A 25,207-nucleotide genomic window follows, 5' to 3' on the forward strand; every position below is an offset into this window, starting at 1 on the left:
GAGGGGTTTTCCAGGGCTACTTTCACTGTAGCCTGGTCCCAGATCTGTTGCCTCTTCCTGTAGCCTGGTCCCAGATCTGTTGCCTCCTCCTGTAGCCTGGTCCCAGATCTGTTGCCTCCTCCTGTAGCCTGGTCCCAGATCTGTTGCCTCCTCCTGTAGCCTGGTCCCAGATCTGTTGCCTCCTCCTGTAGCCTGGTCCCAGATCTGTTGCCTCCTCCTGTAGCCTGGTCCCAGATCTGTAGCTGTAGCCTCCTCCTGTAGCCTGGTCCCAGATCTGTAGCTGTAGCCTCCTCCTGTAGCCAGAGTCTGAATGAACTGATATGATCTAAACCTTTTTTTTTCTTTTCACACTGATTATTCATAATGGTAGTTGAATGTGATTGCTTTTATTAAATATGTTTGTTTTCTTATTGTGTGCTGAATTATATTGTTTTATACACGTGTATGTTTTGTTATTCTGTTTTTATTGTAATGTATACAGGGCTCTCTTGTGAAAGAGATTTTTAATCTAAATATATATATTTTTTTTTTATAGAAGGAAGCAAACACCCACCGTCGATGGAGAGCGGTCAACACAACCAGCGGCAGGTCAACCATCCAAGGCCCTTCTTCTATGTTCAGCCTGCTTCTCAACCTTACTACAACATGTATCAAAATCAGTGGCATAATATGAACATCCCATATAACCACAACAACCCATATAACCACTACGCCTTACCTGGTTCAGGTAGGCCTACTTTTCATGTTTTTATGTCTGTGTCCCAAATAGCACCGTATTCCCTATATAGTGCACTACTTTAGACCAGGGCCCTATGGGCCAAACACTATAATAGGGAATAGGGTGCCATTTGAGTCGTACACTTTATTTCTCAAACCAGAATGATGGAGTATTAGTTTAGTGGATGATTTTCATTGACACAAATACACGACATGACCAAAAGTATGTGGACACCTGCTCGTCGAACATCTCATTCCAAAATCATGGGCATTAATATGGAGTTGGTCCGCCCTTTGCTGCTATAACAGCCTCCACTCTTCTGGGAAGGCTTTCCACTAGATGTTGGAACATTTCTGCGGGGACTTGCTTCCGCATTAGTGAGGTCAGGCACTGATGTTGGGCGATTAGGCCTGGCTCGCAGTCGGCGTTCCAATTCATCCCAAAGGTGTTCGATGGTGTTGAGGTCAGGGCTCTGTGCAGGCCAGTCAAGGTCTTCCACACCGATCTCGACAATTCCATTTCTGTATGGACCTCGCTTTTTTTCAGCACCTCGTCATGCTGAAGAAGGAAAGGGCCTTCCCCAAACTGTTGCCACAAAGTTGGAGGCACAGAATCGTCTAAAATGTCATTGTATGCTGTAGCGTTAAGATTTCCCTTCACCCTGAACTAGGTGGCCGAACCATGAAAACCAGCCTCAGACCAGTATTCCTCTTCCACCAACTTTACAGTCTCCTGGCATCCATCAAACCCAGATCAGTCCGTGGGACTGCCAGAATGTAAGCGTGATTCATCACTCCAAAGAACACGTTTCCACTGCTCCAGAGTTCAATGGCGGTGAGCTTTATACCACTCCAGCCGACGGTTAGCGCCATGGGCTTGTGTGCGATTACTCGGCCATGGAAACCAATTTCACGAAGCTCCAGATGAACAGTTCTTGTGGTGACGTTGCTTCCAGAGGCAGTTTGGAACTCCGTAGTGAGTGTTGCTTCAGCACTCGGCGGTCCCGTTCTGTGAGCTTGTGTGGCCTACCACGTCGCGGCTGAGCCGTTGTTGCTCCTAGACGTTTTCACTTCACAATAACAGCACTTACGGTTGACCGGGGCAGCTCTAGCAGGGCAGAAATTTGAAGAACTGACTTGTTGGAAAGGTGACATCCTATGACCGTGCCACGTTGAAAGTCACTGAGCAATTCAGTCAGTCCATTTTACTGCTAATGTTTGTCTATGGAGATTCCATGTCTTTTTGCTCAATTTTATACACCTGTCAGCAACGGGTGTGGCTGAAATGGCCCAATCCACTAACTTGAATGGGTGTCTAAATACTTTTTGTATATATAGTGTGTTTACTGCATGGTCATATTGTCTTGATAAAACCATATGTTCTCTACAGGAAGTTATCCCTTTGGACGTCCTAGTTCATACATGTCCCCATACCCGTACATGCAGTATCCTGGTCAATACATTGTTCCACACATGCATCCAGTTGATTACAGATGCATGTACGACCCACCTCGTTTCCACCCGCCTCCGGTGCATGACCCCATGTTCCACCACCAGCAGCAACAACAACACTACAGTGTATGTAATTATTGTGCTCAGATGTATAAGAAAACATATGTATTTTTTAATGTTATATATTCAATTCATTAGATTATTAATGAATTCATTATTTAATTAGTTCATTCACCATCACCAGGCTCAGGCCCAGAGTGAGGTGGTCTGCGCGGAGGCTCAGACCCAGTCCAGTGATGCTCTGAACAAACTCCAGACCAACGAGAAGCAGGGCTCTGAGAAAGAGCTTGATTCCGGAGTTGTTTCCCAAGCTTCTGGAATCTTCTCGTCAGATAATAAGGAAGGGAAACGTGAGGTGGGGGGAGACATACACAGTAGTCATGGAGCCTCGTATGGTAAGTTGGAAAGCAGCCTTTTGCAATCGTCGTCTCCACTGGCCAGGTTGTTCAGCGTCAGTGACTCCACAGCAGCGGTCTACGACGGCGAGTCGAGTCGGAGCCTTGGAGACCTGGGGCTTCAGGAGGGCTGGGCTGTAGACTCTGACGAGGAGCCCCCATTGGACAGCTCATCTGTTCACGAGGAGGATAACCAGGACATGCGGCATCATGATGAGAATGAGTCTCTTCATAGCTGTTCTTCTGAGAATCTTTGCCTCCTGTCTGCCGTCTCACAGTCAGATGACAGCCCCAGACCCGAAGACCCAGACAACCAGGCAGAGGAGGGGAGCGCCAATCCAGACGGTACTAGTTCCACTGAGGGACTTCTGAGGCCTCAGAGTCACTGCTCCAACCTGCTCTCCCCCCAGTCACTACCATCACCCTTAGCCTCTGACTGGCAAGCCTTAGAGAACATTAAACATGGAGAAGAAACGTTTGCTGTTCCAGATGGGAGTCTGTGTGAACTGGATGTTGACCTGTCCTACCAGATCCTCTATCTGCCCTTTGACAAGGTCACTTTTTTACTATACTTTCTATGGAATAGGTTTTTTATAGCTGCATTGTTTGAGAGGAGAGCTTGTAAGTTAAGCATTTCATTATGTATTTGTATTGTCAAATAAACTTTTAATTTGATTTAAATTGACAAGGTGTTTACAGCAAGCGCTCTGCAGAAGGACGTCTCTGCCAACTCCAGCGCTGCTCTGCTGTGTGAAGACCTCCAGGCCTCGCTGTCTTCTGGCCAGTCTCTCGCTACTTCCTCCACCACCCCAGTCCGTCACCACTACTACTGCCACCCACAGACGGCTCACGAGAGGCTCAGTGTCCTGTGTTCGTCCCTGGACGAGCTCTCTTCCCGGGACGAGATGTTCTCCACCGATCTGGAGGACGTGGATGTGTTTCCAGGATGTTCAGTCTACGCAGGGGGGAGGTTCTCTGCAGACCTCGGCGAGGCAGAGGTCAAGGAAGTCTGTCCCCAGTCCAAGAAGCTCATGTGCGTCTGCTGTGGATCGAGCCTGTTGAAAGGAGGAGGGGTGAGCAGCAGGGTTAAAGTTGATCACAGCCCCAGGGTGTACGCCGCCGGGGACTCTGACGAGGTGGTCGAGCAGGAACAACGCGGATCTGTAAGGACGTGTGAGAGAACGCACCCCAGTAGGGTGGTCGTGAAGAAGCACCCTGTCCACAAACACCAGCCTCTCCCTCTACACGTCCGACATGCTCCCAAGCACAGCTGTAAGAGAGGCCAGTGGAGAGAGGCTATAGGGCCCGAGGAGCAGGAACCAGAGACGGTGCTGGTTGGATCAGAGCTGGAGTATTATGAAGGCCATGTGGTGGAGGGGGAGAGTGGACACGGAACTGGGGATAAGCAACACAGGACATGTAAAGGAAATTTTCATTGCTTTCCTTCCAAAATGGCACCCTATTCCCTTACCGATGCACTTAACCATACATTTGCTCTATCTTATCTCTGCTGTAGATGGACTGTGCCGAGACAGCGTTAATACTTCAGATCCGGGCACATGGGAGAGTGGAGGTGCCAAGCCTAGACAGAAACCACACAGCTCACTGCCACGACAAGGTAACATAACCCAACCCTCATCAATATATTTAATTGATATTATCCTTTCGGTCGTCCTAAATATCCGTGCTCGTATTTATAAAGCGTACAAGAGTAGGAATGCTAATGTAGATTTAGTTTAGCTTTTATAGATCCTAATGAATTGACTCCCGGGACTCGTAATCTGAGACGCAGTATGAATACCAACCCTGTCGCATGGATCAAATGTGTTTTCTATGAGTGAGTGTCTGATGGTTCTGGCCCGATTGTTTTCAGAGAGACTAGCACTGAGGAAAGCTCTGTGTAAGCCGCTGGTATACCAGAGAGTCAGAGATGAGGATGATGATAACGAGGAGCCACAACGATTTCAGAGAAAGGTTTTCTTCATCTGCTCTTGTTTCACTATCGACTATTCACTATATTAGGTTATTTCCCAAATGGGACCCTATTCCCTTTATAGTGCACTACTTTTGTCAAAAGTGCACTATAAAAGGAGAATAGGGTGCCATTTGGTGGGGACTTATGTGTAATTTCGAGATGTTGGTCTATGAATCTACTTCTATTTAATTTTTTCTTCTCCAGGGTCCACCAAGAGAAGAGACACAAGGTTTTAATATCACATCATTGATGAAATCAAAGAAAATGTCACAAACAAAGAGCACTTAGTAAAATGCATAACAGAAAATGTTTCGGATGGACACCATTTTGTTTTTGTGATGAATAAAACCAAGGAGACTTGAATGAAGCACTTCCAGGAGGTCCGTAGACACTGTCAGTTGGCTAGCACTGTACTGTATGTTGGTCAACTGGCCCCTCGGTCAGCACAGGGTTGGTGGCTTTGAAATTTAGATTTGAACTGTTGTGACCAGTGGATTATTAAAATGAATTTCATTACACACACTAGTCTGTCTGGTTTATTAAACATGTGTATGTAAGTGTTAATTTAAAACTATTAATTTTAATTTGGCACATTATTAAAATTAAAACAGTAGAACATGAAATGGCAAATATTTTGGGGGGGCAATGTTGTCATGTTGGGTTTTGTCAGTTGGCAACTGTATTTTAGAGCCCTGCATCGAAACAGGGTCTGTAGTGACGCCTCTAGCACTGAGATGCAGTGCCTTAGACCACTGTGCCACACGGGAGCCTAAAATATAAACACCACCATTTTTTTTTTTGCTGAGTTACAGTTCATATAAGGAAATTGATCAATTGAAATTAATTAATTAGGCCCTAATCTATGGATTTCACAGGACTGGGTGGGATTGCAGCCATGGGTGGGCCTGGGAGGGCATAGACCCACCCGCTTGGGAGCTAGGCAAACCCACTGAGGAGCCAATCAGAATGAGTTTTTCCCCACAGAAGGGCTTTATTACAGACAGAAATACTCCACAGCCCCCCCCCCCCCTTAATGTCCCCAGCACAAGGTGCACATGCATGCTGTTTAATTACTTTCTTGATATGCCACACCTGTCAAGTGGATGGATTATCTTGACAAATTATAAAACGCTCACTAACAGGGATGTAAACAAATTTGTGCACAACATTTCAGAGACATTTTTGTGTGTATGGAACTTTTCTGGGATGTTTTATTTCAGTCGATGAAACATGGGACCAACACTTTACATGTGTTTATATTTTTGTTCAGTGGATGTGTGTGTGTATATTATATATGTGTATAGGTGTTTTTTAAGAAAGACGTCATGCAATTTAGAAATAGCCCAAAAACCCACAACCCGCGCTCAATACATTTTCACCCGCAACTTCGTCTTCAAAGTTGCAAAATTTGTCCGGAAAACCGCGAACCGCGATGGCAACCCTGGTTGTTTCTGTACTGTACGTCTAGATATCTTATTTTTAACGCCATGACGTCAACCAAGGTAATTTGCGGTGCTCCGCTGCCGGCGTCACGTTCTTTAACCTTTTCCAGGCATGTGTATGGAGGAACATGGCGATACCGTGGAGACACTGTTGGAGGTGGACTACAGGCGCCACAAGTACGAGTTTACTAGAAACCATATGCTGTTTTAATGGAAGTTATGCTACCTCGTTGCTCCGAGGAACTGGAACCGTCGCTGGCTCGGGAAATGAGGTAAGATTTCACCGGGCGGGCTTGCTGTCACCTCGAGAAAGGTCAACCAGTTGAGAACATGGAAGCTGAAAACGGATCTTATTGAATGAGTTATAGCTGGCTTAGTGTAGCTATATTGGGGTTTAGTCCCGTTTATTTCTAGTTGTAGTAGCTAACTAAAACCATATTGTATGAATGACATTGCTTTTCTGGGCATAAAGTTAGCTAAAAGATTTTTGTTAGTTTGACAAGATTGTAGTTCTAGCTGACAGTGACGTTAGCTGGTTTGTTATATAGTCTCAATTTAGTTAAAGGTCAAGACACTGCATGTCACTTCAGGATTGCTATGTAAAGATACTAAGTTTTGCACTTGATTTATCTCACTAGTTTAACCCTATTAGCGACAATGGGTTATCACTAGACAGAACTGCCAGTGGGTAGTATACATTGGTCAAGTGTAACGTTCACTGCCTAACGTTACTAGAAGGTCCTCTCAACTAGACCCCTGTGTAGTTAGCTCTGTCTCCTCTCAACTAGACCTCGGTGTAGTTAGCTCTGTCTCCTTTCAACTAGACCCCGGTGTAGTTAGCTCTGTCTCCTCTCAACTAGACCCCTGTGTAGTTAGCTCTGTCTCCTTTCAACTAGACCCCGGTGTAGTTAGCTCTGTCTCTAGCTCTGTCTCCTCTCAACTAGACCTCGGTGTAGTTAGCTCTGTCTCCTTTCAACTAGACCCCGGTGTAGCTAGCTCTGTCTCCTTTCAACTAGACCCCGGTGTAGCTAGCTCTGTCTCCTCTCAACTAGACCCCGGTGTAGCTAGCTCTGTCTCATTTCAACTAGACCCCGGTGTAGCTAGCTCTGTCTCCTCTCAACTAGACCCCGGTGTAGCTAGCTCTGTCTCCTTTCAACTAGACCCCGGTGTAGCTAGCTCTGTCTCCTCTCAACTAGACCCCGGTGTAGTTAGCTCTGTCTCCTTTCAACTAGACCCCGGTGTAGTTAGCTCTGTCTCCTCTCAACTAGACCCCTGTGTAGTTAGCTCTGTCTCTAGCTCTGTCTCCTCTCAACTAGACCCCGGTGTAGCTAGCTCTGTCTCCTCTCAACTAGACCTCGGTGTAGTTAGCTCTGTCTCCTCTCAACTAGACCTCTGTGTAGCTAGCTCTGTCTCCTTTCAACTAGACCTCTGTGTAGTTAGCTCTGTCTCCTCTCAACTAGACCCCGGTGTAGCTAGCTCTGTCTCCTCTCAACTAGACCCCGGTGTAGCTAGCTCTGTCTCCTCTCAACTAGACCTCTGTGTAGCTAGCTCTGTCTCCTTTCAACTAGACCTCTGTGTAGCTAGCTCTGTCTCCTTTCAACTAGACCTCTGTGTAGTTAGCTCTGTCTCCACTCAACTAGACCTCTGTGTAGTTAGCTCTGTCTCCACTCAACTAGACCTCGGTGTAGCTAGCTCTGTCTCCTCTCAACTAGACCTCTGTGTAGCTAGCTCTGTCTCCTTTCAACTAGACCTCTGTGTAGCTAGCTCTGTCTCCTTTCAACTAGATCCCGGTGTAGTTAGCTCTGTCTCCTCTCAACTAGACCCCTGTGTAGTTACCTCTGTCTCCTCTCAACTAGACCTCGGTGTAGTTAGCTGTCCTTCAAACACCGGAGTAAAAGCTTTAAATTCTCACGACTCACCTGACTTAAAGGTTACCTGTGCTAATGTTGTGGTGCTTTATTAATTTGTGACATTGATTTCTTTCAGGGACTGTCCTCAAGGACTGTACACACAACCTCACTAGGCAACTCTATTCTGACAAGGTGAGTCTGAGATTTAACTGTTATATGCTGTAGATCTGATTTTAATGTGTTTGTGTGCATTTTAATTTACACGTGTGATTTTAATTGACGTGTATTTCCCTGTAGGCACAAATCAAGGTTGCTTTACCCCACACCGAAGCCTTGTTACTGCAAAAGGATACACAGCGATGCTAAGTTGAAGGACCCCTTCACTCTAGCCCAAAAAGACTTGAATAATTTGTACGATGATATCAAGAAGGTAAGTAATTTGAGATTGTTTTTCAGATGAAAAGTGCGCTATAAATGAAATGTATTATTGTGGCATGGCTACAGTGGCGTTCTTATATAGCTCATCAGACTCGAGCGATTAGTGATTTCATAACCTAATTGTAATATAGATGTATTTTCTGGGCTTCACAGGAACTTTTTGTGTCCAAATCAGAGTTGAAGTCCTTATGTGACTACTATTTTGACGGGAAGGGCAAGGCTTTCCGACCCATGATAGTGGTGCTAATGGCCCGGGCCTGCAATAGTCACAGCAACCGAGACGGGTAAGACATTATCCTGGGCGCAGCCTAGTCAACTAGGTAGGTAGTATGCATTACCAGGTATTTTATTTATTTATTTATTTAACCTTTTATTTAACTAGGCAAGTCAGTTAAGAACAAATTCTTATTTACAATGACAACCCACTGTTCCCCGGTAGACCAGCTGCCTTGTTCACGGGCAGAACGACAGATTTGTATCTTGTCAGCTCGGGGGATTCGTTTCAGCAACCTTTCGGTTACCGCCTCTACACTCTAACCACTAGGCTACCTACCGCCTCTACACTCTAACCACTAGGATACCTACCGCCTCTACACTCTAACCACTAGGATACCTACCGCCTCTACACTCTAACCACTAGGCTACCTGCCGACATACATACTTGATACCATGTAGCCTGATCCGTCATCCCGAAGGCTCTCGTTTAGTTTCACTAGCAGAAGAGAATGGAAGCTTGCGAGATCAGGCTGATCGCACGAGGCTACTAATGGGTTACAAGGAGACAGACCTGGGTGAGAAACTATGCTAAGGAAACGTACAGTATCTTGTGCACACACACCAGGAACAACTTGTCACACGTCTGGGGAGAATACACAGATTAGAAAGGGAAGATAAGCTGTTGGATTTTTTGTTGTTGTTGACTTTGTTACAGGAGATGGCTGTGTTAGTCTTAATTAATCATGCATATACTATATCATTGCAGTAAACATTTCATAAACAAATTAATTCGGGCTGCCCATATTAGTGATGTGAGAAAGGTATAACTATCTACCCCCTCCTCCTCTCTCTGTTTCTCTCTCTCTCTACCCCCTCCCCCTCGCTCTGTTTCTCTCTCTCTCTACCCCCTCCTCCTCTCTCTGTTTCTCTCTCTCTCTCTCTACCCCCTCCCCCTCTCTCTGCTTCTCTCTCTCTAGAGATCTGCTCCCAGGTCAGCGATCCATAGCTATGATCTCTGAGATGATCCACACTGCCAGCCTGGTCCACGATGACGTCATCGACGGCTCGGACAAGCGGAGGGGGAAGACCACTATCAACGAAGTGTGGGGCGAGAGAAAGGTTAGCCCGAGTCCTCCAGCACGGGGTTTGTCTGTTAGCAGTAGCCAGTCATGTTGTCATACACACACACTACACTAAGATACTCAACTGCAACATATGCAATAATGCTATTGAGAGAGGAAAAAAAGGTCATATGAAATGGCCCCAAGTTCTCTTGAAGGTGCAATACTATCACTTTTCTGGAATGCATCTTATGACAAACTAATACACCCTTTTAGTAGGTGTAAGATCATGTGACTGTATGTGTTCTCGTATTCCCAGGCCATTTTAGCTGGAGACTTCATCCTCTCGGCAGCCTCCATGGCTCTGGCCCGTATCGGCAACAACACAGTGGTGTCAGTCCTGTCTCAGGTCATGGAGGATCTGGTGCGAGGTAAGGACACATGAGACGGTCTCGTGATAAGGTAGCCCTGCTCGCGACTTCAAAATCAGTGTCAGTGTAACCGATGTGAAATGGCTAGCTAGTTAGCGGTGGTGCGCGCTAATAGCGTTTCAATCGGTGACGTTAATCGCTCTGAGACCTTGAAGTAGTTGGTCCCCTTTGCTCTGCAAGGGCCGCGGCTTTTGTGGAGCGATAGGTAACGATGCTTCGTGGGTGACTGTTGTTGATGTGTGCAGAGGGTCCCTGGTTCGCGCCCGGGGCGAGGGGACGGACTAAAGTTATACTGTTACATCAACCAAAGAGGTAATGACCTCTTGTAATGGTTAGGACTCTAGTTTCTCCCATGGGAGACCTTGGTTCAGATCCTGCCTGTCTGACACATTGCACAATATATGCAGTCCATTTCAGTTTCAAACAGTTGATTTTTTTATCTGTCTGTTAGTTACTGTATACCTTTTTAAACAGAAATACACTAGGTTATCAGTTTGGTAATCACCATTACCTGCTCCTTTACTATCGAGAGGTTGCAACGCTTCTGATTCGGGGAAATGAGTAATGAATGTTATTTTGGTTTTAAGATTACCAAAGTGTATAGGAAACACTCTCTCTCTGTCTGTGTCTCTCTGTCTCTCTCTCTCTCTGTGTCTCTCTGGCTATGTCTCTCTCTGGCTGTGTCTCTCTCTGGCTGTGTCTCTCTCTGGCTGTGTCTCTCTCTGGCTGTGTCTCTGTCTGGCTGTGTCTCTGTCTGGCTGTGTCTCTGTCTGGCTGTGTCTCTGTCTGGCTGTGTCTCTGTCTGGCTGTGTCTCTGTCTGGCTGTGTCTCTCTGTCTGGCTGTGTCTCTCTGTCTGGCTGTGTCTCTCTGTCTGGCTGTGTCTCTCTGTCTGGCTGTGTCTCTCTGTCTGGCTGTGTCTCTCTGTCTGGCTGTGTCTCTCTGTCTGGCTGTGTCTCTCTGTCTGGCTGTGTCTCTCTGTCTGGCTGTGTCTCTCTGTTCACACTAACATATTTGCTGCTGTTCCAGGTGAATTCATGCAGCTGAGCTCCAAAGAAAATGAGAAGGAGAGATTCAAACACTACCTGGACAAGACGTTTAAGAAGACTGCCAGTCTTATCGCCAACAGTTGTAAAGCTGTATGTACGTTCTATCTCCACACAAATAATGCAGACTTCCAGGAAGTCTCGTGTTGCCCAACTGAATAGGTTTGGCTTGACTGGGCGGGTCTTGTCTATTTTCAAGGTATCCATTCTAGTGAACTCCGATCCAGAGGTTCATGAAATAGCCTTCCAGTACGGGAGGAACGTAGGCATCGCCTTCCAGGTACATTTCTAATATTTCGTTTTATGCCTCTTGAATCAATGGGTGCCATTTTGAATCATTTAATGTGCTTATTTTTCCTTTTTTGAGGAATGTATTCTACATTGAAATGTGTAAGTTATTGAAGTGTGTGTGTAAGTTATTGAAGTGTGTGTGTAAGTTATTGAAGTGTGTGTGTGTGTGTGTGTGTTCTAGCTGGTGGATGATGTGCTTGACTACACAGCGTGTGCCAGCCAACTAGGAAAGCCTTCAGCTACAGACCTCAAGCTGGGTCTGGCCACCGGACCCGTCCTGTTTGCCTGCCAACAGGTGTGTGTGTGTCTAAACTAGTGAACTATATAGGGTGCCATAGGGCTCTGGTCTAAAGTAGTGCACTATATAGGGCATAGGGTGCCATAGGGCTCTGGTCTAAAGTAGTGCACTATATAGGGCATAGGGTGTTGGCGTTGACTCACTTGGTCACTGTCTACTTTTCTCATTTCTAGGTTGAATCACAGGGACTGTTCAATATACATTGAGTGTACAAAACATTAGGAACACCTTTCTAATATTGGGCTGCACCTCCTTTTTGTCCTCAGAACAGCCTCAATTCGTCGGGGTGTGGACTCTACAAGGTGTCGAAAGCGTTCCACAGGGATGTTGGCCCATGTTGACTCCAATGCTTCCCACAGTTGTGTCAAGTTGACAGGATGTGCTTTGGGTGGTGGACCATTCTTGATACACACAGGAAACTGTTGAGTGTGGAAAAACACAGCAGCGTTGCAGTTCTTGACACAAACCCGGTGTGCCTGGCACCTACTACCATACCCTGTTCAAAAGGCACTTAGATCTTTTGTCTCAATTGTCTCGAGGCTTTAAACATCTTTCTTTAACCTGTCTCCTCCCCTTCGTCTGATTGGATATAACAAGTGACATCCAATAAGGGATCATAGCTTTCACCTGGTCAGTCTGTCATGGAAAGAGCGTTCTTAATGTTTTGTCGATTCCTTTCATATCATGTTATTTATTAAGCCAGAATAGTCCACTCAGTAACTGTTGTTTTCCAGGGAGTCCTGGCTTCACATAATACGTCTGATTTGTGTAGTCTGTGACAGTGTGTCTTAACGCTCTCTCTCTCTAGTTTCCTGAGCTGCATGGTATGATCATGAGGCGGTTCAGCTCCAGTGGAGATGTGGCTCGTGCCTGGCAGTATGTCCAGGAGGTAAGAAACATTGGGGGTCGCTAGGTGGAGGGACGCCAGAAACATTGGGGGTCGCTAGGTGGAGGGACGTCAGAAACATTGGGGGTCGCTAGGTGGAGGGACGTCAGAAACATTGGGGGGTCGCTAGGTGGAGGGACGTCAGAAACATTGGGGGTCGCTAGGTGGAGGGACGTCAGAAACATTGGGGGTCGCTAGGTGGAGGGACGTCAGAAACATTGGGGGGTCGCTAGGTGGAGGGACGTCAGAAACATTGGGGGGTCGCTAGGTGGAGGGACGTCAGAAACATTGGGGGGTCGCTAGGTGGAGGGACGTCAGAAACATTGGGGGGTCGCTAGGTGGAGGGACGTCAAACATTGGGGGGTCGCTAGGTGGAGGGACGTCAGAAACATTGGGGGTCGCTAGGTGGAGGGACGTCAGAAACATTGGGGGTCGCTAGGTAGAGGGACGTCAAACATTGGGGGGTCGCTAGGTGGAGGGACGTCAGAAACATTGGGGGGTCGCTAGGTGGAGGGACGTCAGAAACATTGGGGGGGTCGCTAGGTGGAGGGACGTCAAACATTGGGGGGGTCGCTAGGTGGAGGGACGTCAGAAACATTTGGGGGTCGCTAGGTGGAGGGACGTCGGAAACATTGGGCGGTCGCTAGGTGGAGGGACGTCAAACATTGGGCGGTCGCTAGGTGGAGGGACGTCAGAAACATTGGGCGGTCGCTAGGTGGAGGGACGTCAGAAACATTGGGGGGTCGCTAGGTGGAGGGACGTCAGAAACATTGGGGGGTCGCTAGGTGGAGGGACGTCAGAAACATTGGGGGGTCGCTAGGTGGAGGGACGTCAGAAACATTGGGGGGTCGCTAGGTGGAGGGACGTCAGAAACATTGGGGGGTCGCTAGGTGGAGGGACATCAGAAACATTGGGGGGGTCGCTAGGTGGAGGGACGTCAAGCATTGGGGGGTCGCTAGGTGGAGGGACGTCAAGCATTGGGGGGTCGCTAGGTGGAGGGACGTCAGAAACATTTGGGGGTCGCTAGGTGGAGGGACGTCGGAAACATTGGGCGGTCGCTAGGTGGAGGGACGTCAAACATTGGGCGGTCGCTAGGTGGAGGGACGTCAGAAACATTGGGCGGTCGCTAGGTGGAGGGACGTCAGAAACATTGGGGGGTCGCTAGGTGGAGGGACGTCAGAAACATTGGGGGGGTCGCTAGGTGGAGGGACGTCAGAAACATTGGGGGGTCGCTAGGTGGAGGGACGTCAGAAACATTGGGGGGTCGCTAGGTGGAGGGACGTCAGAAACATTGGGGGGTCGCTAGGTGGAGGGACGTCAGAAACATTGGGGGGTCGCTAGGTGGAGGGACGTCAGAAACATTGGGGGGTCGCTAGGTGGAGGGACGTCAGAAACATTGGGGGGTCGCTAGGTGGAGGGACGTCAGAAACATTGGGCGGTCGCTAGGTGGAGGGACGTCAGAAACATTGGGGGGTCGCTAGGTGGAGGGACGTCAGAAACATTGGGGGGTCGCTAGTTGGAGGGACGTCAGAAACATTGGGGGGGTCGCTAGGTGGAGGGACGTCAGAAACATTGGGCGGTCGCTAGGTGGAGGGACGTCGGGAACATTTGGGGGTCGCTAGGTGGAGGGACGTCAGAAACATTGGGCGGTCGCTAGGTGGAGGGACGTCAAACATTTGGGGGTCGCTAGGTGGAGGGACGTCAGAAACATTGGGGGTCGCTAGGTGGAGGGACGTCAGAAACATTTGGGGGTCGCTAGGTGGAGGGACGTCAGAAACATTGGGGGGGTCGCTAGGTGGAGGGACGTCAAACATTGGGGGGTCGCTAGGTGGAGGGACGTCAGAAACATTGGGGGGTCGCTAGGTGGAGGGACGTCAGAAACATTGGGGGTCGCTAGGTGGAGGGACGTCGGAAACATTGGGGGTCGCTAGGTGGAGGGACGTCAGAAACATTGGGGGGTCGCTAGGTGGAGGGACGTCAGAAACATTGGGGGTCGCTAGGTGGAGGGACGTCAGAAACATTACGTTTTGGCTTTCATCAGAATATAAACCCAGTATAGAAATGCTATTGGACCTATGATCATGTAGCTATTACAACAGACCTGTTAGAAAGCACCCTGACTCACCCTCCTGTTTGTCCTGCCCTCAGAGTGAGGGTGTGGATCAGACCAACTACCTGGCCCAGCACTACTGCCAAGAGGCTATCCGGCAGATCAGCTTGCTCAGGCCCTCTCTGGAGCGGGACGCCCTTATCAGGCTCACCCAGATGGTCCTTACCCGTGACAAGTGAGCCTCCACTCGTCACTTCAGGCAGCTACTTGTACCTGTGGAAGGCCACCCCATGGAGGGGGGGGGGGGGGTGGTTTCATCAGTGATATTCCCAGTGGGTCCTGATGGAGCACTATTTATTCTGTTTATTTTACTGAACTAAGATAAAGGTGGAACTAAACTGTGCATACACAGGTTCTTCAGGACTGACTTCTGAGATGCACTGCTTCACATGACCTGTATCTTCCTTTCCTCTGGGGAAAACACTGAAGGGCTCACAGAACAAAGAATGTGTTATTGACGCCAGGGGGTTTTCAATGCCGGTCCTGCGGGGACCCCCCCCCCGCCTCACCTGAAAAAAGGTTTCTGAACCAACCCCCCACCTATTCTTCAATTGGACTTCAAAACGATAAAATGGCATGTCAGTGAGGATTTGACACAGACCCTCCAAGATCATTGTTAAAAAAATAAAAACAAATGACTGAATTATCAAATGTTCATTGTATACAGTACTGTAACTGCACCCCCCCCACCCACCTTGAACTGGCAGATTGTATTTGGGCATCAAAGACAGGTGACATTGCTCTTTAAGGTTTGGGATGGAATGGCCACTGCAGAATAATTCTAATTCCATGATGAGACCGAAGATGTAGTATCATTGTGATATAGATGTGTGTGTTAAGACATTGCTCGAAGATCAGTCCGTACCGCACAAATGCCAAACTTTTGTCATGGTGACTCGTACCAATTAGAGAATGTTATTATATTGTAGGTGCTTCCTGTATCAAGTGCTTGATAACAGTCAAGGCCTTAACATCCACAATCACTGTACTCAAATTAAATCACGTTTATTTTTTTGGAAGTCAAGTCTCTACCCTTTCTGTTTTCATTCTCAATCACCACACCACTGGGTTGTATGTAGGAGAATGGTTTATTATAAAAGGCTGTACATACAAACAAAATTAACATATATATACACATTACGGGCAGAGCTTTGATATTGCTACCCATTGAGTTGGAACACTTGTATATGTTGACTATAACAAGGCATTAGCTGCTATATCCTGAAATGGAAAAGGGGGTTAAAGGCAGTTTACTTCCATGTTGATGGACAGGAAAGACGGATCACATTTTGATGGACAGGAAAGACGGATCACATTTTGATGGACAGGAAAGACGGATCACATGTTGATGGACAGGAAAGACGGATCATGTAGGAACTGGTAAAATGTAATGTAAATTAACTGTTGCGGAAAGGCTGCCGTGTTAACCTTTTTCAACCAATGAAAACACCAACCTGAATTGTCATCGACGGATCGATAGTCAAACGTAATTCCTAAGAGATGGGGGGGGGGGGGGGGAGCCTAGTCATAGATGAGTATGGACAAAGTGGTTGGGGTCAATTTGGAACGATAGAAGAACAACTTAACCAGACCTGAGTTATAAAACCAAACCATTACGTGTTAAAAACTATGACCGTTCTAAAACGATGTGATCTAGGTTTTTTTTCTCTTTTGATCTATGTGAAGACTGAGGTATATGAGATGACATATTGGTCACCAGTATCACAGAATAGTCATATGGCAGCTTTTTAAAAACATTTATTTTAATGAACATCATGATGAAACAGTTTTGAAAACTAAGCCCACTAACACGGCATGAAGAACAATGGATCATAATCCGTTACTGTTTACATTAAATACTTTGATCCCCCCAAAAATACCTACAGATAAATAATTTTGTTCAGATTAGACATGTACTACAACGTTTCTTAAAATGGACGTGGAACTCTAAATAGTGAAGAGGGGAAATGTGTCATTTACAAACTGGGAGTCACGACGACATGGTGTTGCTTTTCACGGCATTACCAGATGAAAGAATATGGCAATCTAATATGTTTAAAGACAAATTAGAGCATTTTGAAAATAAAACCAAGTCCCAGAATGCCTTGTGTCTAGACAATTTAATCAATTAAAAAAAGAATAAAAGCCTAAATTGAATGTAAGTATTACAACAAAATGGAAGCATAATTAAATAGAGGTTATACATTTTTATTAGATTTTGCTTTACGCTCAGACTTCAGGAACGACTGAAATGAAACAGAAATGAAAGGTTTTGTTAATCATAAAAAGATAAATAAGATTTAAAATTTTAAAACCCAAAATGGATCAGGCTTCTGATTATAACTTTTATAGTTGTATTTTTTTTGTCAAATCATAAAATAAAAAAGTTAAATGAATGAATCAAATGCGTTATCTAAATATTGAACAATTTGGGCAACAGAGAGGCAGAATAGTGCAGTCTGAAGCTATATGGCATAAAGTTTTGCACTGGAGACTGGCAGGGGATGACTGGCAGGATGGGTGAGGTGGTGGGTCTGACCAAGGGGGAGGTCAGTCATGTTTGTCAAAATGTGTGGATGTAAATGTTGAGTTGTCTATTGTTTTTGTCTATAATAAGTTTTTGTATTGTCAAAAAAAGTAAAATAAAAATAAATCAGAATCTTCTGTAGGACATTTGCATGTGTGTGAGGTACTGCGATTGACATTCACTGAATTTACACTACAGACACCCAACAGGCTGCAGCTCACATTATATACAATTAACAGTAGTAGCACTTCCACTGAAGGTCTACACATGATCGCCTACTGTTTACATATGCATTGCATACCGTCTGACAAACCGTCTCCATATAGCATAATACTCGTGATACACTCATAAAGACATTAATACTTTAATATAAGTGCATGAGAAATGTGTAGGTCAATTGATGAATAGTTGGGTCAGATGTTATGTCGTGCATATGTAAACAGGAAGTACACTTAAAGGAAAGGATGTCCTTCAGCTAGTGTTACCCTGGTCTCAAAGGAGGTTGGTGGCACCTTAATTGGGGAGGACGGGCTCGCGTTAATGGCTGGAGCGGAATCAGAGGAATGGTATCAAATACACATGGTTTTCCAGGTGTTTGACGCCAGTCCATTTGCTCCGTTCCAGCTATTGTTATGAGCCTGTCTTCCCCTCAGCAACCTCCACTGCCTGGTCTTTAAAAACATCCCTACATCATCAGCCTTATCCTATTCCTTCTTTATATACTTTATGGCCCCCCCCCCAACCCACCCACAACAACACCACCAAAATAAAGTAAATAGATATTTTGTATTTGATTTATTTGCGATTAGTAAGAGACCAAACATTCTGTCGTATCCAAAAGCACTTCCCTAAGTAAGGTCAGACGTCTGTAGTAGAAACACTAAATCAATAGAGAGCAGTAGGGTCTCATCAGTCAGCTTAGTGCATGATGGACTCGACGTAGTTGCCAGGGAACAGTCCCGTGACTCCGCTACTGATTCCCTCGTACCAGCCATCATCGTTCTTCTTAATGATGTAGATGACGGCTCCCTCCATGAAGCTCAGCTCGTCGTTTTTATCCGCAGTGTAGTCGTAGATGGCCACCACTGAGGAGGAGAGAGGAGGGGGGAAATCGTCAGAGGGAGAGAGAGATTTAGCATACTGGATTAGGATGCAACGGGTAAGAAATAGTTGCCTGAAGATTTAACATATTTTACTGAGTGTCAAAATGTGCTTAAGTAGTTGACTAGTTCAGCGTAGTTGAAATAAATCCGTGTCAATTGTATGGTAGGGAGGAGAAGTGAAATAGAGTGGTGTCGGTATTGAGCCCTGAGGAACACCTTTCTGCATGTAGCTCTTGGGCTGGGGGTCTCCATCCGCATACGAGTCGCTGTACTGAACTACAGCCGCTTCCTGTTCCTCGTAGTCAACTGGCGGCGGTGGAGGAGGGGGAGGAGCTTCATCAAACATGGGCAGGTCATCGGGCGGAGGAGGGGGAGGCGGAGTAGGGGTGTCCGCAACTGCCAAATGGCGATGAGTTAAAGGAAGGGGAGAGAGAATGAGATTAGGAACGCTGCCTGAAACTGGGAGAAAGGAAACAGTACATTACATTTGGGCTTCGCATGCCACCAAGCCCAACAGTAGAGAAAACCACGCAAAACCATGCAATCGTGGGAAGAGCAACATGCAGTGGTGTTTGTATGCCAGGCACCGATGGTTAGTCGGTCAAGGACCAAATAAAATGCATGACAGCGAGTTGTCGGCATGCAGATTTTTTGACCCTTTTTGATTTGGACCTGAGATTCGTTCCTCCAGGTCACTTGTTCAAGTCACTTGTTAAGACACGTAATTTGGTTACAAGGTAATGCTGCACGCAATGCACACTTTTTTTGACATTCTATTTCCATTGTCTTCCCATTACATTTGAATTCTCTTGTGTTTGTTGTACGACAGTAGAGAACTTGTGACTATCCTAGAGGGATTGCAGCTCTATAACCATAAACACACACTGGTCCAATCCCAAATCGACCCTTAAACCATACACCTTATGCACTTGAGAGGATTTGATTGGAATAAGCAATATGGTGAAACTTCCACCTAGCCTATCAGAGTGAAAGGTGGAGCTACCACCAGATTGCCTGTACCTGTAAAAGATCTCCACAAGTGCACAGGGTGTAGGGTACAGGGTGTAGCGCTTAGAGGACCATTTGGTATTGGCCCATCCAGAGCTGCTAGTTTCAGTAGAGGGCAGCAGAGAACCATATCCTCCTGTCAGTCATGTTCCAAAGTGACAACCCCTGCTCTGATTTTATGACACCTTGTGACCCCAGGTCCAAGGAAAATATATTTACATTTTTCAGGGAAGATTTCGTAACACTTTGCTTCTTCTGTAAATGACTAAAGAGAATGCCTACAAAATGAGTACAACGTAATAAACTGCAGCCTAAATAGTCAGTACGGACCTCTGAATCAGACGGTACATTAGCATACGTGGATCCGATTGAGGAGGCTTACCTGCATAAATCACACATGACCATTTCTATATTGTACCAAAGGGGAATAAGAGCTCAGATATTCTCACGGTTGTGTTTATCAGAGGATGATATACCATAATGCCATCAACACCCAGGGTACGAGATCACTAGTTTCTGTTTTACTCTTTCGACTGGAAATGACAGCCTTCGTACTGTTAAGAAACAGCTATAAAATGGTGTTATTTTAATTCTGCCAGTAACATAAATCTGTCTTAACACAGACATAAATCAGTCTTAACACAGACATAAATCTGTTTAACACAGACATAAATCTGTCTTAACAGACGTAAATCTGTCTTAACACAGACATAAATCTGTCTTAACACAGACATAAATCTGTCTTAACAATAGCAGGCTAAGCTTCTTTAGAGATACATGAAAGCATGCAGACTATTTCTCTGTTGATCACACAGTACACACAATATGTTTAGTCCTTCAATATGTTTAGTCCTTCCATATGTTTAGTCCTTCCATATGTTTAGTCCTTCAATATGTGCCACTCATTCTGTGATTTTTTTAGGGGTGACATTATACCTAACATACAGCGTCTTCTGAAAATATTCAGACCCCTTGACTTTTTCCACATTTTGTTACATTACAGCCTTATTCCAAAATGTATTACATGTTTGTTTTTTGCAATGTAAACACAATAACCCCATAATGACAAAGCGAAAACGGGTTTGAGTAAATGTATTAAAAATAAAAAACAGAAATGCCTTATTTACATAAGTATTAAGACCCTTTTCTATGAGACTCGAAATTGAGCTCAGGTGCATCCTGTTTCCTTTGATCATCCTTGAGATGTTTCTACAACTTGATTGGAGTCCTCCTTGGTAAATTCAATTGATTGGATATGATTTGGAAAGGCACACACCTGTCTATAGAAGGCCCCACAGTTGACAGTGCATGTCAGAGCAAAAACCAAGCCATGAGGTTGAAGGAATTGTCCGTAGAGCTCCGACAGGATTGTGTCGAGACACAGATCTGGGGAAGGGTACAAAAAAAAATCTGCAGCATTGAAGGTCCCCAAGAACACAGGGCCCTCCATCATTCTTAAAATGTATGATGCTGTGGGGATGTTTTTCAGTGGCAGGGACGGGGAGACTAGTCAGGATCAAGGCAAAGATGAACGAAGCAAAGTACAGAGAGAGATCCTTGATGAAAACCTGCTCCAGAGTGACTCGATGCTGTAATCGCTGCCAAAGGTGCTTCAACAAACCTGACAAAGCTTGAGAGGATCTGCAGAGAAGAATGGGAGAAACTCCCCATATACAGGTGTGCCAAGCTTGTAGCGTCATACCCAAGAAGACTCGAGGCTGTAATCGCTGCGAAAGGTACTTCAACCAAATACTGATTAAAGGACTGAATACTTATGTAAATGTGATATTTCAGGTTTTGTTTATTTTATAAATGAGCAAAAAAAATTAAAAACTATTTTTTTGCTTTGTCATTATGGGGTATTGTGATGTCATTATGGGGTATTGTGATGTCATTATGGGCTATTGTGTGTAGATTGGATCAATTTTAGAGTAAGGCTGTAACGTAACAAAATGTGGCAAAAGTGAATGGGTCTGAATACTTTCCGAATGCATTGTATACCTTATCACACACGTGGGACTTTGTAGAAATACTAATTCAGCTGCTTACTCCATTATACATTCTCCTGAATAATCTTGGAATGGAGACACTTTTTACACTATTTGTCCTCAGTGTCTGCATAGTGGAGAAAGCAATGGGTGTCAATGGCAATAAGCGTCTGTCTGAGAATACTTTTTATTAACACAGACAATAGATAAGAGCTGTCTACTGCACAGGACAGACAGATGGGCAGAACAGACAGACAGACAGGCAGGCAGGCAGGACAGTTGAGTGAACAGGCACAACGCATGCTGTGTGTGATTGACAGATGGGGGTTGTTCTACTCAGATTTATGGGAAAAGGGTGAGTGATCTGGGGAACAGGGAGAGTGATCTGGGGAACAGGGAGAGTGATCTGGGGAACAGGGAGAGTGATCTGGGGAACATGGAGAGTGATCTGGGGAACAGGGAGAGTGATCTGGGGAACAGGGAGAGTGATCTGGGGAACAGGTAGAGTGATCTGGGGAATAGAGAGTGATCTGGGGAATAGAGAGTGATCTGGGGAATAGAGAGTGATCTGGGGAATAGAGAATGATTTGGGGAACAGAGAGTGATTTGGGGAACAGGGAGAGTGATCTGGGGAACAGGGAGAGTGATCTGGGGAACAGGGAGAGTGATCTGGGGAACAGGGAGAGTGATCTGGGGAACAGAGAGTGATCTGGGGAACAGAGAGTGATTTGGGGAACAGAGAGTGATTTGGGGAACAGAGAGTGATTTGGGGAACAGAGAGTGATTTGGGGAACAGAGAGAGTGATTTGGGGAACAGAGAGAGTGATTTGGGGAACAGAGAGAGTGATCTGGGGAACAGGGAGAGTGATCTGGGGAACAGGGAGAGTGATCTGGGGAACAGGGAGAGTGATTTGGGGAACAGAGAGTGATTTGGGGAACAGAGAGAGTGATTTGGGGAAATGAGAGTGATTTGGGGAAATGAGAGTGATCTGGGGAACAGAGAGTGATTTGGGGAACAGAGAGTGTGATTTGGGGAACAGAGAGAATGATTTGGGGAACAGAGAGAGTGATTTGGGGAAATGAGAGTGATTTGGGGAACAGAGAGAGTGATTTGGGGAAATGAGAGTGATTTGGGGAAATGAGAGTGATCTGGGGAACAGAGAGTGATTTGGGGAACAGAGAGTGATTTGGGGAACAGAGAGTGATCTGGGGAACAGGGAGAGTGATTTGGGGAAATGAGAGTGATCTGGGGAACAGAGAGAGTGATCTGGGGAACAGGGAGAGTGATCTGGGGAACAGAGAGAGTGTGTGCTGGGCCTGTGGACTTACTGTTCTCCTGCACCCTGGCCACAAAGCCTGTCAGAGGTATCTGTGGAGTCAGCTGGGGCATGGGGGGAGGAGGGGCAGCTATAGCCACGGGAAGCCCCCCCACACATACCAAACGAAAGAGAGAAATCAAGGATATAAAGTAGACAGAGAGGACAGAAAGAAGGACGAGACAAACAGGAACAGATATCAGTCACCAACAATAGATTAAAATATTACCCCAACCCAAGTCAACAGGAAACAGAGTACCCCAACCCAAGTCAACAGGAAACAGAGTACCCCAACACAAGTCAATAGGAAACAGAGTACCCCAAGTCAACAGGAAACAGAGTACCCCAACCCAAGTCAACAGGAAACAGAGTACCCCTACCCAAGTCAACAGGAAACAGAGTACCCCTACCCAAGTCAACAGGAAACAGAGTACCCTAACACAAGTCAACAGGAAACAGAGTACCCCAACCCAAGTCAACAGGAAACAGAGTACCCCAACCCAAGTCAACAGGAAACAGAGTACCCCAACCCAAGTCAACAGGAAACAGAGTACCCCAACCCAAGTCAACAGGAAACAGAGTACCCCAACACAAGTCAACAGGAAACAGAGTACCCCAACCCAAGTCAACAGGAAACAGATTACCCCAAGTCAATAGGAAACAGAATACCCCAACACAAGTCAACAGGAAACAGAGTACCCCAACACAAGTCAACAGGAAACAGAGTACCCCAACCCAAGTCAACAGGAAACAGAGTACCCCAACCCAAGTCAACAGGAAACAGAGTACCCCAACACAAGTCAATGTAATACTATCATTGCAAGAATTAAGAGACACACACATTGCAAGGTTAGTCATGAGTTTTGTGCACTTCTACAAGGAAATTCGTTTAATATGTAATGTGTACAAATCTATGCTTGTGGTTTTTAGTTCAGCGAGGCCAGAGACTGAGTCCAGGTTTCCCAAGGTATTTGGTTGTTGTACAGACAGGGATTATAAAGAGATTAGGTTTGATTGTTGTTCAGACTGGGGGATTATACAGAGATTAGGTTTGATTGTTGTACAGACTGAGGGATTATACAGAGATTAGGTTTGATTGTTGTACAGACTGAGGGATTATAAAGAGATTAGGTTTGATTGTTGTACAGACTGGGGGATTATAAAGAGATTAGGTTTGATTGTTGTACAGACTGGGGGATTATAAAGAGATTAGGTTTGATTGTTGTACAGACTGGGGGATTATAAAGAGATTAGGTTTGATTGTTGTACAGACTGGGGGATTATAAAGAGATTAGGTTTGATTGTTGTACAGACTGGGGGATTATAAAGAGATTAGGTTTGATTGTTGTACAGACTGGGGGATTATAAAGAGATTAGGTTTGATTGTTGTACAGACTGGGGGATTATAAAGAGATTAGGTTTGATTGTCGTTCAGACTGAGGGATTATAAAGAGATTAGGTTTGATTGTCGTTCAGACTGAGGGATTATACAGAGATTAGGTTTGATTGTCGTACAGACTGGGGGATTATACAGAGATTAGGTTTGATTGTTGTTCAGACTGGGGGATTATAAAGAGATTAGGTTTGATTGTCGTTCAGACTGAGGGATTATACAGAGATTAGGTTTGATTGTTGTACAGACTGGGGGATTATAAAGAGATTAGGTTTGATTGTTGTTCAGACTGAGGGATTATACAGAGATTAGGTTTGATTGTCGTACAGACTGGGGGATTATAAAGAGATTAGGTTTGATTGTTGTACAGACTGAGGGATTATACAGAGATTAGGTTTGATTGTTGTTCAGACTGAGGGATTATAAAGAGATTAGGTTTGATTGTCGTACAGACTGAGGGATTATAAAGAGATTAGGTTTGATTGTCGTTCAGACTGGGGGATTATAAAGAGATTAGGTTTGATTGTCGTACAGACTGAGGGGTTATAAAGAGATTAGGTTTGATTGTCGTTCAGACTGGGGGATTATAAAGAGATTAGGTTTGATTGTCGTTCAGACTGAGGGATTATACAGAGATTAGGTTTGATTGTTGTACAGACTGAGGGATTATACAGAGATTAGGTTTGATTGTTGTACAGACTGAGGGATTATAAAGAGATTAGGTTTGATTGTTGTCACGTTGCCAGTTCCTAATCTGAATGAGATGATTGTAGAGTCGCCATACGACTGTCTGCAACCCTACTGCCCCTGGCTCTCAATGAACCGAGTTGCGTTCACAAACCGTGGCGTTAAGAGTGCCACCCATAAAAATATAATCGATAAGGCCTTCGAAACCTCTGATCCTGGAAATTTGACTGGTCAACTCATGGGTACACTTACAATGGCTGCCGGTCCACCCAGTATGTCATCATTGACTTAAATGGGGAGGCCTGTTCTACAGACTCTATTTCTATGGTGCCACCATTTTAAAATAAACAGCTGACCTTAGAGAGGTCAGGGTCAAGGGTCAGAGACAAGTGACTCATCACAGCAGGGGTTCCTCTAGCTACAGTAGCATGTTGCAGTTGTCCACACTGATGTCTAAATGCACATTTTGTCTAACAATCATAGACGTCTTGATGTTTCTGTCTGAAATTAAATAAAGAT

General features: G+C 45.6%; 3 protein-coding genes across 20 annotated transcripts in view; 2 read left to right on the plus strand and 1 right to left on the minus strand.

Annotated features, from left to right (window-relative positions):
• LOC139583271 (bucky ball-like) overlaps window positions 1–5,117 on the plus strand; it is a 17,901-nt gene extending 12,784 nt beyond the window's left edge. For 5 of the 12 annotated variants that reach the window (XM_071414160.1, XM_071414158.1, XM_071414157.1 and 2 more), the window contains 7 exons: window positions 536–727; window positions 2,108–2,295; window positions 2,396–3,178; window positions 3,314–4,043; window positions 4,141–4,242; window positions 4,498–4,598; window positions 4,804–5,117. In XM_071414160.1, the coding sequence (XP_071270261.1) occupies window positions 559–727; window positions 2,108–2,295; window positions 2,396–3,178; window positions 3,314–4,043; window positions 4,141–4,242; window positions 4,498–4,598; window positions 4,804–4,887 (2,157 nt within the window). In that variant the 5' untranslated portion in view covers window positions 536–558 and the 3' untranslated portion in view covers window positions 4,888–5,117. The remainder of the gene's footprint in view (window positions 1–535; window positions 728–2,107; window positions 2,296–2,395; window positions 3,179–3,313; window positions 4,044–4,140; window positions 4,243–4,497; window positions 4,599–4,803) is intronic. The other 7 variants (XM_071414161.1, XM_071414156.1, XM_071414162.1 and 4 more) reach the window with 6 other exon arrangements.
• A 980-nt stretch (window positions 5,118–6,097) lies between these two features.
• LOC139583275 (all trans-polyprenyl-diphosphate synthase PDSS1-like) lies at window positions 6,098–15,685 on the plus strand. Of its 4 annotated transcripts, XM_071414173.1 has the most exons (11): window positions 6,104–6,313; window positions 8,028–8,083; window positions 8,189–8,321; window positions 8,483–8,613; window positions 9,523–9,664; window positions 9,926–10,037; window positions 11,065–11,174; window positions 11,281–11,361; window positions 11,554–11,667; window positions 12,479–12,559; window positions 14,705–15,685. In XM_071414173.1, the coding sequence occupies exons 1-11, from the start codon at window positions 6,170–6,172 to the stop codon at window positions 14,843–14,845; spliced, it is 1,245 nt and encodes a 414-aa protein (XP_071270274.1). In that variant the 5' UTR covers window positions 6,104–6,169; the 3' UTR covers window positions 14,846–15,685. The 4 variants fall into 4 exon arrangements, with proteins under 4 accessions (XP_071270275.1, XP_071270274.1, XP_071270276.1 ...); XM_071414174.1 differs by lacking the exons at window positions 12,479–12,559; window positions 14,705–15,685 and adding an exon at window positions 11,937–12,461 and having other exon boundaries at window positions 6,098–6,313; XM_071414175.1 differs by lacking the exons at window positions 6,104–6,313; window positions 8,028–8,083; window positions 8,189–8,321 and having other exon boundaries at window positions 8,525–8,649.
• Window positions 15,686–16,408: 723 nt separating this feature from the next.
• LOC139583274 (abl interactor 1-like) overlaps window positions 16,409–25,207 on the minus strand; it is a 142,304-nt gene continuing 133,505 nt past the window's right edge. For 3 of the 4 annotated variants that reach the window (XM_071414169.1, XM_071414171.1, XM_071414172.1), the window contains 2 exons: window positions 18,513–18,692; window positions 16,409–18,278 (listed from right to left, as the gene is read on the minus strand). In XM_071414169.1, the coding sequence (XP_071270270.1) occupies window positions 18,112–18,278; window positions 18,513–18,692 (347 nt within the window). In that variant the 3' untranslated portion in view covers window positions 16,409–18,111. Of the gene's footprint in view, window positions 18,279–18,512; window positions 18,693–22,621; window positions 22,700–25,207 lie in introns of all 4 variants that reach the window. The other variant, XM_071414168.1, reaches the window with a different exon arrangement.

Source organism: Salvelinus alpinus, chromosome 8 (genome assembly GCF_045679555.1).
Source record: "Salvelinus alpinus chromosome 8, SLU_Salpinus.1, whole genome shotgun sequence".
NCBI classification, from domain to species: Eukaryota; Metazoa; Chordata; class Actinopteri; order Salmoniformes; family Salmonidae; genus Salvelinus; species Salvelinus alpinus.